The sequence below is a fragment of the Oxyura jamaicensis genome, chromosome 9 (genome assembly GCF_011077185.1).
Source record: "Oxyura jamaicensis isolate SHBP4307 breed ruddy duck chromosome 9, BPBGC_Ojam_1.0, whole genome shotgun sequence".
Classification (NCBI taxonomy): domain Eukaryota; kingdom Metazoa; phylum Chordata; class Aves; order Anseriformes; family Anatidae; genus Oxyura; species Oxyura jamaicensis.
Window position 1 is genome coordinate 23,752,999 of NC_048901.1, and position 12,460 is coordinate 23,765,458.

A 12,460-nucleotide genomic window follows, 5' to 3' on the forward strand; every position below is an offset into this window, starting at 1 on the left:
CCCCCCCCCATCCCCAAACGCCCCCCATTGCTGGATCCCAACGAAGAGACCCCCATCCTGCACTGCCACATGGCCCAGCCGCTGGGCACCCATCCTACACCCCCCAGGACACCTGCAAGGCCACGGGGTGCAGGCTCCTGGCCTGGCACCTGCAGTGGGGGCTCCCCGTGCCCCCCAGTCAAGGCCAAGGCCCGGCCGTGCAGCCGCCCGCCATCCCCAGCTCCGCTCGCCATCGTCTCCTCCGGCAGACAAAAGCGCTCGGCGAGCCCACCGCGCTCGGTGTCCCTGCACCCCCCTGCACCCAGCGCCCTTCCCAAAACAGACGGCAGCTGGGGCGGTCTCGAGGCGAGCGTGTTTATCTCCTGCCTGCAAAGCTGTCGGCAGAACAGCATGGTTAAACTGTTTTGGTTTTGGTTCGGCAGGGGCCGAACAACAGAGCCGCGCAGCTCTCGCGCGGCGGGAGATAAGGCTGGAGATGCATTTCTCCCCGCGAGTAATTGGTTGTGGGCAATAATTTGTTAGCCCGAGCAGGCCTGTTTCTCTTCCTCACCGCGTGTTTTTTAGCTGAGGAGGAGCAAAGCGCGGGGCTGGAAGCCATCTGTAGGCAAACCTCATTTACACACGGCCCCTGGCTCGGGCGCGCGCTGGGCTCCATCCAGGCTTTTTCCCAACGCTGCAGTGTATTTTTTGCAAGACAGTTCGGGTACGATTCCAACTCCTGCCCGCTGTGAGACTCTCACCCAGATTCCTCTCCGTGTCTAACTCCGTTTTCCCTGGCCTTGATGGAGAAATCTTCCCGCTTCGGGCTGCGTGGGAGTGTCCCTGCCCCGCCGCCCGCCCTGCCGCGCTTTGCCCGGACCTTTCCTTGCGTCGCTTCCTTGCTCCTCAGCCCCCAGATTTAGCGGTTGTTTTCCTGCTGCTGCCGTTGCCTGCACAGTGCCGCGCTTCAGGCTGGCTGCTGGGAAAGCAGAGATACTGGGTGGTGGTGGCTCCTGATTCCAAAGCGAAGCAGAGCTGGATGTCACCTGCTGGTTTGTGGTAACTGCACCCAGAGCGATTCCCTTCCTAATCGGATGCTTTTGTGGTGGTGCTTCAGCGGGGACGGCGCTCGAGGGCTTTGTGGAGCTCCCTGGAAAGGTTTCCAGATCTGATGAAGATCCATGAAAGATAAAAACAGCAATTTTCCCCCTTTCAAGCAAAAAAAAGGAGAGTGAAGTTGGGTCTGGATTTGCCATGGGTTGCCAACAGGTGATCAGATGGGAGTAATTTGCCACTTAGGGGTCATCAAGTCTGTCTGAGCTCCATGTGTTGCTGAAGAAGATAAATAATGTCAGCATCCTGCTGCTCCACCCAGCCTGAAGACTGAACAAAGGTCTCGGAAGCATTGGGGGCTGTGGACAGGCTCTTGCTCTCTCCTCTTACCTTCCTTTGTTGTCTCAGCAAGCCTTTGCTGTGCTGTACTCACCCTGATGCTTCCCTGCGCTAGGAGTGCTGATAACCTTATTGCCTGCTTCTCAAAGCAGCTGTTCGTGTCCTGGAGAGCCTGGCTTTGCAAAAGGGGCTGGGGACCAAGGGCTTGTCCTCGTGGGAACCCCTGGGGCAGAGCCAGGCATCCCCAGCATCCCTGCAGCAAGGGCAAGAGCCAGGGTCTGGGGTTGCACTGAGTAAATCCATTTTTAAACACCATCCCCCCATCGTTACAGCTTAACTTGCCTTAAAACCTGCTCGGTTTCCTCAAATTCCCTGGCTTGTATGGAAGGGTGGCAGAGGATTGTCAGGTCCTCTCATGCATTTCCCGTTTTGTCTTCCAGCGGAATCGAATCCCTCTCTGCAGACGAGCAAGGTACAGTAACTTTGTGAAGTGCGTGGCTTCAGTGGGTTTGTTGTTGGAAATTCCCATCCTTCTGAAAGAAAATCACAATGTGATAACTACTGGCCATAGAAAAATAAATGTGCAATGCTTTAGTTTCATGGGTAAGATTTTTGAGATTTTATACTTGTTTACAAAATTCATGTTATTTTGATATTTATTCTTTCCCTCTTATCTGCATAGTGCAAAAATGCCAGGAGAAGAGCTAGTCTTGCACTGAAAATTCAGTAGATGGCTGCCGAATCTCCGTGCATCCAAGCCGGAGCACTCGGTGAGCACCATGGGCAGAGCTGGACCTGCCAGAGACCTCGTGCAAAAAATAAAAATCAGTGCATGATCATGCGGAGGGAGCTTTTACTCTGCTAAATGGTTCTGTGAGATCTCTAACACCCCTGCTCGGAGCACGGAGGCGTGCGTGTCGAGGCGGTCTGGCTGGGACATCTGGTGTGGGGTGGAGGACGTGGGACACTGGTCCTCACCGCGGCTCTGTGGTTCCTCTCGGCTGGTGATGACAGTCTGGTGTTGGGCACATTTTTTCGAGTCTGCTGGGAGGTGGCAGCTTTGCCTGCTGCGGTGGGTGCGTGGGAGGGGGGTCCGTGGCCGTCCTTGCAGCCCCTCTGCCCTGCAGTGCACCGTGTGCTGCTCCAGCCGTGACCCTGCAGACCGATGCAGGCACCGGTTTAATTCAAAGCAAGAAAACTTGCTTGGGTTTTATCAGCACAGGATGTGGTGGCCCCATCACTTTTCTGGGCTGAGGATGTGTGAAGCATGTGACGCTGACAGCCCCAGAGACTTTGATTATAGGTGTTCAGAAGTTCCTTTTTTCATGCAAAACATGCGCGTAAAACCCACTGGTTTCCTCTTCCAGACTTGGAGGCCTCCTGCGAGGAAGGAGAGGGCTGTGCCGCGGGCTGTGCCGAGGAGCTCCCGGCAGGTGAGCCGTGCCAGGACCAGCAGCCAGTCCAGCCTCGGGCTGGAAACCGGGTCCTTTCTTTTCCAATATTGGTTTCTCTTCAACTCACGCTTGTAAGAGGGGTTCATGAGAGCCATGCGTGGCACAGCCCCAGCCCGGGGCACTCCCTGGTGGTACGCGCCTGTCCCTGCCAATGCTTCTGCCGCTTCTCAGGCGTGCCGTGGGAAACCGTGATTCAGCTAGGGAAGTGGGATGTGCTGGGGCGAAGGGAGGGCCCAGAACAGTCCCAGTTTGTTTAGGACATCATAGATCAAAATTAAGCGTTGAACATCACGTGTACCCTTCAGGAGGGCCTGTGTGACCCCTGAAATCTCTGATGCTGGGACGCGAGTCTATGCCTAAGCATGGCTCAGTATTTTCTTGCTCTGTCGTGTTACCCAACGTGCCCACCAAACTAATCCCTTACTTACCTGTGGCATAGCTTTACTTACTCCTTCCTGCCACTAACGGGGTGTGATTTTGTTCAGGAGAGAATGGTTCTGCAAGCAGCTCCAGCAGCTCCAGCAGCAGCTCAGAAGACGACTCAGGTGAGTGTTGTGTTTCAGTTTAATTTCCCTCTTTGGAAAATGTAACTTCAGTTTAAATGTGCTGCTCTTTATGGGAGTACTCTAAGTTATTGTACAGCGCTGTTAATTCAGTGATTGAATGCTGAAAAGCAGAATGATATTTCTGCGAGCACATTATTTCCCTGCCACTCAGTTCTGAGCCCTGCAATAACAGAGGAGCGGCAGCTCGTGTGGCACTGGCCTCGCTCACACAATGCCTGCAGATGTTTGTGCACCGCGGTAGCCGTCCAAAGGCCGAGGGGCTATAAATCTGCATAAAAGTTGGCAGCACAAGTGGCAAAACAGGATGGACAGGAAAAGAATTAAAGGAAGTGTTTGCTGTTGATGAAAAGCGTGTGGGTTTTCGCTTGCGCGGGTTACACCACGAACAGTTTATTCTGCTTTCATACAAGACTGCGAGTCTTTTCTAAATAATTAGAAAGCTTTTTTTTTTTTTTTTTTGTCAGATACTGAGGAGTCTGATGCAAGACGGTCGGGTGAGTGTGCTGCTTTGTTCCTATCCTGTACGGCCTTTGGAGGCGTTAGGAAGCTGACACGGCTTTTTACTGGGATGCGTGAGGGCACACAGCGACCGAGCTCTGGCACAGCCGCTGCCAGCCAGGGCCCCTTCTTCTGGCACAAACACTTGCTGGAGGGCATTATCTCGCAGGCTGTTGGCATGCGTGGTGTGTGCGAACATGGCAGCACTGCTAACTGATGAGCAGCGCTGCCGGAGCTCAGCCAGGCTTCCTCTCCTGCGCGGGGCTTGGAGCGATGCCAGTGGCCTCTCCGTGCCCAAAATAGTGCTCCAGGACGGGGTCCAGCTCGCTGTCATGGCCTGGGTGTTTCTGTGATGGCTTCCAGGCAGCTCAGCACGGCGTTGGATAATAATAGATTTTCTTCCTCTCCCACATGTGCCTACCTGGGAGGTGTTGACGTGACGGGATGACGGGGAGGGCCTGCCCGCAGCCTGCTGTTGCTGGGCTGGCAGCAGCGGCGGTTGCATTTCATCACACCTTGTGGCGTGAGCTCTGCCAGTCACGTTTGCACAATTTGAACCTTCGGGCCAAAAACTTTTGCCTCGTGTCAGCTCCACTTGCTTGCTTTTGTGCTGGAGTTTGGTGAGGCGGATTCAGGCGTTTCAAAACATATTTAGGGCCAAGTGCGCTGCTCTAGCGTGGCTCCCTTCTCACTGGGGACCGTGGTGCACGGCTTCCATGCAGGTGGTTGGCGTTCGTACTTGGCAGGATGAGGGGTCCTGGGGGGAGGTTTCCCCCTCGCCATGAACATTTCCAGGCCTTTGTGCAGGTTATGAGCTTTTGACAAATCTATCCTGGTGCCCAGCCTCACCCCCAAGCTGTGTGCAGGCACAGTAGGCCTAAGAATATTTTCCTTTGTGTTCTTTTTTTTTAAGGTAAGCAGATGAAATTGGTGGGTTGTCCTTGCTGAGCAGGAGAGCAGAGACCTGCCTGGAAGCTGATGGATGTATTTGCTAGGCAGTGCATCACTGCAACCCCCACTGACAGGGGTGCAAATGCTAGAAATCCCAGGAAGCTGGGGTGGGCAGGACCAGGAACAGAGCTGTCTGTCCCCACTGTCCTTTTGTTATGTAAAAGCCACAGATGGCCCTTCTCCTGGAGCTCTTTCACTTCGTGTATTAATATGTGCCTTTAAAACTTCTTTATGTAGATGAAGAACAAGAAAAGAAAGAATCACAGCCAGACCGGAATGAATCTGGTGGTAAGAGAGCTCTGGAGTTCTTCTCCCCTCCCCCCTTTTTATTTTTATTTGCTTTGATTTTAATGAGCTGATTTTCCTGTTTTCTCCCTAGGAGTGAACTGTCTGCCCCACTGTGAGCACTGCAGAAATGAAAATGTATGTTTAGAGAAAGAAAGCCATGTATTTTTCACAAGATAGAGTTACAATTTGCAGATTTTCTCTTGAGTTTTTAAAATATGTATTTTTATTTTATCTATTTATATAGGCCCAGAGGGAGCAGGTGACCCCTAGGAGACTGGCTGGAGGACAATATTTGTATGTGTTTTTTTTATAATATAATGGGTATACATTTATGTTGTTCCCATCAAGATACTTCTTCAGATTAAGTGGGGGGAAAATTTCCTACACAAATGCATTTGCAGCTATAACGAAAGATGCCCCCAGGTCCTTGAAAACAAACACCTTGCACCAGCTGCCAGTGCTGACGGTAGATCCTTGTCCAGGACAGCCCTCAGGGTGGCTTCTTGTGTGTTTTATTTCATTGCAATAATTAATGTTAATTAATAATTGTGAACAATTCCAATACAAATAATTCATTATTTATTTAATAACAATAATTAGCACCTGCTCTGCGGCAGGCACCAGGCTAACCCAGTGGGTCTGTCCCGGCAGGCTGAAGCTGGACGCGGACGGCACGTACCAGTGCAGCGTCACGGGCCTGATTTTTGAGGTGACCGAGGCGGTCGCCATCAGCTACTCCCTGCTGTCCTGGAGCAAATACGCCGGGCTGGTGAAGCCGCCATGGGTGGTGGGCGGCCCTCTCTTTGACGTGCATTGCAAGGCGGCCTCCGCCCTCACCTCCATCGCCTTCCCCCACTCCCTCTGCCTCGGCGGTGAGTACCGGCCTCCGGTGCGGGTGGTAGGGGCAGGCCGGGCCATGGGTGCCGATGCCAACGCCACGTGTCCCCACAGATGGTGACTCCCATCCGGCCTTCAAGGTGCTGCACATCAAGGGCGCGGGCGCAGCCATCGAGCCGTCCATGGACTACTCGTCCTCGCACGTGCGGTGGCTGGTCAGCTCGCTGTCGCCCGTCGGGCCGCTCATCCGCAGCGAGGAGCCCCTGCTCTACCACGGCGCCGTCGTCCTGTACAAGGCCGTCGACAGCGACCCCTCCTTATTGTTCCGGGTCTACGTGGCCACGAACAACGAATCCTTTATCAAGGTGGGGTTGGCCACGTCGGGTGTTTTGCTCGGGTAGTACATCAGTAAAGAGGTGCCCTTCCCTCACTGCAGTCTGTGCATGCGACGCTCTGGTGGCATTCCCACATGGAAAAAGGCTCTGGCACATTAGGGTTTGATATGTAAGCAGTTGTACTGGCCCATCTGCTCATTCACGTGCTGCTGTGAAAAGTAGAAAAAATGACAACACATCAGAAATGTTTGCCACCAAATTAGCAGGGCTCAGATCTGCACCACTTGTCCCCTCTCACCAATCCCCCCGTAGGCCAGCAGGAGAAGGGGGAAGCAGCTAACAATGCTTGCTTTCATCTGGCTTGCAAAGCCCTTTGAATTTTGCTGATGCAGCATAATTCATTTTTCAATTTTATTTATTTATTTTGAGGAATGGAGACATCCTCCCCCACAAGCGTTGTGTTTAGAACGCAGCATCTGGTGAGGTTTGCTGTGTGGCTCAGGCCGTGGCCATTTTGTTAGAGCCGTGGTGGCAAAAAAACCACAGAGCCCCAAGTAGTGTGGATTGTAAATGTGACCCGTTTCACTGAGGGGTGTAACGGACTGTCTTTTTAAAATTTCAGGATATAGCAAAAGCAGTAAAACATTCCAAAAAGAAGTTCATTAAAATCGACAAGCCCCCTGTGTGCCAAAAATTACTGCAGAAGGGAAAACGATACAGATTACTCTGCGAACCAGAAGCTGAAGTAACTCCGGAGGTAAGTTCCTCATGTAACTGCCGTGTTGTGCAGCTTGATTTGAGACACGATAGAAAATAGCTTTTCCTTCCCACTCCTGCTGAGTGCGGTGCTTGCTCTGGCTTTAAGGGCAGTTCACGCATCCATTTGCAATTGCTACAGAAAGCATTTGCCTCTTAAAGACCTAAAACTTTGGGATAAAATCCTTACGTTGCTAAAGTTGATGGCAAAATTCTGGGGAGACTGGAGATTGGATCAGATTAGGACCACCGGCCAAATACCTCCTGATTTATGTTTGGATAAATGTTTATTTTAAACATAACATTTTACAGGAAATTGAGTTTGTTGATGGATCTCTTTTGAAACTAAAAAGTTACATTGAAGTCTATTTGGAGAAACATGAAGACTTCACCTTGTCTTTGATTGAACTGGAGTCTGAAGCAGTTGTATGGAAAGCAAAGCTAAGAGAAAGTAAGTGTTTTGTGTTTTGAGTAGCGGTTTGTTCCTGCTGAAAAAAAGCATGGTTTGGGATGCAATGCAGCCTGTAGAATAAATTCTTTAAATAACTTCAATTACTGCTGTTAAAATTGCAAGGTTTGGAACTGGAAGTGATAAGAAGAGAAGAGATCCAAGAGGTTGCATACCGAATTTTGGAGTAACCTGCACAGCACAGACGTCAAGGCGACGGACAAAGTAGTGTCTTTGAAGCCTGTGCTGGAGCAGGTGCCTTCAGCCTGCAGGCAAAGGTGTCAGTGTTGTGGGGTGGGACAGGAGGGTGCTCCGCTATGTACCAGGAGCAATATACATTATGTAAGTGACGTGGTAAAATGGGAGAAATCATCTCGTTCTTTTAAATCTTAGCTCAGCAACACAAATCCACTTAATAGTTTGTTTTCATGCATGGCAATGGTTGGACGTAGGGCACAGCAGTAGAAATTCCTACCTGACCTGTTTTCTTTGAAAACTGTTTTCCAGGTGACTGGATACATTATGATCAGAACAAAAATGAGCTAAAACGAAATGCAGTCAGTAAGTCCATTTGAAGATAATTCCAAGTCACTTGTTTTCTGTGTGCCTGTGTTGCTGTTGTTGCTCAAGTGATGTGCATGTGAAATGCATGAAATACCATCGATTCTTCCTTGCTCCTTAGGTGTCAAAAGACGGAAATCAACCAACAGCTTTTCTGAAGAAGAGACACACTGTGGCAAAAAGCAAAGGTCTAACAGTACTACAGGCAAGCATTTCTGTGTCACTTAAAATACTGAGTTTGGGTTGTGATTGTTTGTTTGTTTGTTGTTTTTATTTTTAATCCCATGATCTGTAGTGAAGCTGAGGTGTTTTTTTTTATACGCTTCCACAAACTTGACCATGAAATATAGGAGGAGAAATTGCTGCTTTTGTAGCTACAGAATTTGTGTGTGCCTCACTTGTATACCTCTGCGCGCTGCCATTCATTCAACAGGTGAATGTGGAGAAACGGCTAGGAAACTTGACTTATAAGGGGCAGCTAAAATGCTATGGTCTTCTTAGACCGGGAAATAAGGGATGCTTTTAGAAGGGGTTTCCACTGCATGTCTCAGATTTTGTACTGTGTGTCCTTAGCCATAACAGGCTGAAAAAAATCAGCTCCCATTTGCTGTTGACATATAATGTCTTGATGTTCAGAAATGTTTGGTGTCTGGGAGCTCCCAGTGAGAAACTACTAATTTACTAACAGCTATTTTGAAAAAAACATACAGAAAAAAAATCATGATCATTTTCTGAATCAAATAATATAGCTGGCATCAGGCTTCACATGTCAGCAAAAATAATCATGTAGGTATTTATTTATGGGTGCATGTAGCCACCAGAGGGAGAGCTTTCATCGTTCACAACTTCATTTTTACACGTAAATGGTGATACAGGAAAGGAAAACGGCTTAGTCCGTATAACCATGTAGGCTGAGACTTCTTAGCTACTGTGATTAAAGGAAAACAAACCTCAGACTCCTGGAGCACTGTTAGGTTTTGAGGGAAAACAGTCATCTGAACTAGTCAGATGTTACACATCACAAAATCTCTGTGTGCTTGGTGACTTAACATACCGAAGGAGGTTTGTGTTCATACAGTTCTTCTACTAGAGGAATAATTGCTTATAAATGGAGGGGGAAAAAAAAAGCCTTTAGAGTATACAGCACGAAATCAGAACTTTGCATCTTTATGAGCCAGGCTTAATTCTTCAGGTGATTTTTCTACAGTGCTTGACTTGATGATCTTAGAGGGTTGGATTTTTTTTTTTTTTCCCAACCTAAGTGACTCTAGGTGATTCTATAATCCAGTTTTGTCTGCGTGACTAATAAGGTCCCCTTCATTATATGTCCCCTGGCCCTGCGCAGAGCCAATAGTGTCATTTAGTTAGAAGGCTAACCAGAAGAGCAATAATAGATCTGATTTTTGTTCTGTGTGTTTTACAGATGGAATTAAAGCAATGAATTTACTAACCGATCAACAGCTGATGGCGATCGCAAAGTTGTTTGGTGCAGAGTGGAAGGAAGTCGCCATTGAATGCCTTCAGATGGAAATGAAAGACATTCAGCAGATTCAGGCGAAGGAACAGGAGGTCAATATGCAAAAATTTCTGCTGTTAAGCAAGTGGAGAGAAAGGGAGCAGAGCAACGGAACCGCACAAAGTCTGTACAACAGACTCGGCGACAAAGTATCATATGATATAGTACAACTACTAGAAGGTATCCACTTTACATGTTTGTTTAATTACATCACTGTGTCTCAGATGTATATTAAGAGTTCACGTCAGAGTACTAAATACCTAGTACACCTTTTAATGTGTGGGTCGAAATTGTCTCCCTTCTAACATTAATGGTGATTTACTTTCTTGTGGCATTTGTATATTTCCCTTCAGAAACTGATATAAAACGAGTAACCTTTTTGTATTGACTGTTCAGAATACTTGACTGTGACCAGACTAATTGGCATTATGTACCCAAGCAAGTTGTTGGTTTGCATCAGGAAGCCCAAAGAAGTCCAAAAAATAATGGTTTTGGAACAGGCAGAACTTTGTTCTTACTTTTTATACGCATATTATTCAAAATATATGCTATTTGATCTTTAGAAGTTATTAAAATGCTAACGTGCTTGTGTGTGTTCATTTCCCCAGGCTTTTTGGCTCAGTGATGAGTTCAAGAAGAAGCTGATTAAAAAGCTCGGGAACTTTCCCCATCCGAATGGTTAAACTTCTCAAGCTGTTTCCCTGGCATTTCATTGTGATTCAGGAGTGAAGATGCAAGTCCTAATCAGTCAGTGGAAAGTTTAGACAGAGTCTATGAAAGAAATGTGAATGAAATTTTGCACTGATGTAAGTGCAAGAAGTGTTTTCAGGAGTAATTACTCATGTGGCTTTTTCAGGAGTAATTACTCATGCGCTTGGATGCCGGTCATCACAGCCGTCGAGTCAGGATGGAAGTGCCAGGCTTCACGTGCCCTAAATTGGCCACATTTGTCTTGTTTGAGCCAGTCCTAAAAGATAATGAACACTAGGAGAAATTGGTTTACCTTTATTGGGTATGTGACTACTATCTTGAAACATTTTATTTACATCAGGGAAAGACAGGGAGAAAAGTTGTGCAGCAACTTTGATCCCCCTAAAAAATAATGGAACTGTCAAAATCATGAGGTAAGTTACGTTTCATACAGATGACTTCGATCAGGGAAGAATACTCTTAAATTTGCAGACAAAGTTGTTTGCATAATTGCTGTATATATGTAGCCACTGTATATATTCGTGCATGCTCAGCCTGTTGGGCTGCGGTTCTGTTTTCCAAAAAAAAACTGAAGACCAACTTCAGAGTAGCACCACTAACCGCAGGCAGCTTTGAATTTTCTGTGGGATTTTCTTGTTCACTGTTGTCTTGTATAGTCTGTCTCAATTTTTATATTTTTTTGTATATTTTTTTTTGTATTATGAACTTTTTATACTCTTTTTTTTTTACATGAGTGATTTTAACTTGAATAGAATGAGGTGCTTAAACTGAAATAGAAAAAAAGAATCAAAAAAAAACCCCCACCTCATATTTTGAGTTTTAGAAAACTCAACTTGGAAAACTCAAATTTTCCAAGAAGAGTGTTAACTCTGTGGCCAATACATGTAGTATTGTAAGTAGTACGGTAGTAAGAGATCTGAAAGTAATGTCATTTGCAGACGAGAGCAGCTACCAGATTGTCTTATTTTTAAAGACACGTGATTCTATGGATCATCTTCCCCTGTGTATGTTTATGAAAGGAAAAGCATACTTTAAAAATCAGGATTAAAAAGGAAACCTTCACACTGCTTGTGTTTCGTTTTTCATTTTAACTGTTTGATGAAATACAACTCTTTCAGAGGTTACCTGCTGGTTGCCTATCCTGGGCCATCTCCTCCACCCTTAGTGCTGCAATGCCGAACGCTGTCAGGTCAGGGCATGTTCCTGTCCTTCGGGTGAGGAGTGGGGTTTGAGGCAGCAGGGTTGGAGGAAGGGTTGCACGTCCCTCACCTGCCAGCCCTCGTGAGCCATCACACAGCAATAGTGTTCTCTCTCCAGCCCTCTCAAGGAGGGGTTTCTCCGCGGAGTGTCCCGAGGGGTTTCCATGGGCCGAGGGAGAGGCTGTGGCAGTGCCCCAAGCCTCGTGGGCTCTTCTGATGTGTAGGGAAAACCAGGCCAGGGGTGGTGTACGCCTCCCCATGTGGATGCAGAGTTGCCCTTGGCTCTTTCTGCGCCAAGCAAACAGGAATTGCTGCTGGGGGACACTTGGTGCCTCGGTGGATGCTTATCACCTTCCATCCCCAGGCAGCTGGGATGGGGCTGGTGTCCCCAGTCCTGTCCCTCCAAGGGCAGTCTCCTGCTGGCTGGCAGTTCCTCACATCATAGCTGCCTGTTTTCACTTCTTTAGCGGCAAAAACGGCTTATTTCTTTTGGGTTTTGTGATGGGAGACCCCTTGTCAGTAAGTGGAGCAGTGATGAGCTTGGAAGAGGGAATGGGAATGTGTTTGACCTGGTGTCCCTCTCTGGGTTTTCAATTTACGCCTCAGGTTTAGTTTCAAAATGACAAGAGGGTTTTATTTTTTTTGCTATGTAGTGTTTAAACGCATGATGTTCCACATGTGCAATGCTTATCAACTAATAATAAAAATGCAGATGTCATTATCTGTTTTTTTCCCTACTGATGAATAAAGCAATTTATCCCATAAAAGGGAGCATTAAGGGGATAATTTCCCAAAATGTCAATACCAGTTTTACTGCTAGCTAATGGTTCTGTTGAGTGCAGATGCTAAATTACTGCACAAAATGCTTTTGTTGGAGAATATTGTGCCTTACCTTGGTAAGCTCACTACCCATACTGTAAATTTTGTGTGAACGTACAGGCCCCTCATACTGGCGATCTCTCAGGCAGG

General features: G+C 47.6%; 1 protein-coding gene and 1 long non-coding RNA gene across 2 annotated transcripts; both read left to right on the forward strand.

Moving 5' to 3' along the window:
* The first annotated feature begins 17 nt into the window (after positions 1-17).
* Positions 18-2,813, forward strand: LOC118171603. Its single transcript, XR_004753273.1, has 3 exons — positions 18-1,843; positions 2,054-2,141; positions 2,739-2,813. It is a non-coding gene; the product is annotated as an uncharacterized LOC118171603 (long non-coding RNA).
* Positions 2,814-3,338: 525 nt separating this feature from the next.
* LOC118171602 lies at positions 3,339-11,359 on the forward strand. The gene is made up of 12 exons (XM_035334827.1): positions 3,339-3,370; positions 3,856-5,128; positions 5,220-5,263; positions 5,373-5,422; positions 5,780-6,000; positions 6,080-6,330; positions 6,923-7,057; positions 7,369-7,507; positions 8,012-8,065; positions 8,187-8,270; positions 9,489-9,761; positions 10,190-11,359. Exons 6-12 carry the CDS (start codon positions 6,148-6,150, stop codon positions 10,204-10,206), a joined length of 885 nt encoding a protein of 294 aa, XP_035190718.1. The 5' UTR covers positions 3,339-3,370; positions 3,856-5,128; positions 5,220-5,263; positions 5,373-5,422; positions 5,780-6,000; positions 6,080-6,147; the 3' UTR covers positions 10,207-11,359.
* The last annotated feature ends 1,101 nt before the right edge of the window (positions 11,360-12,460 follow it).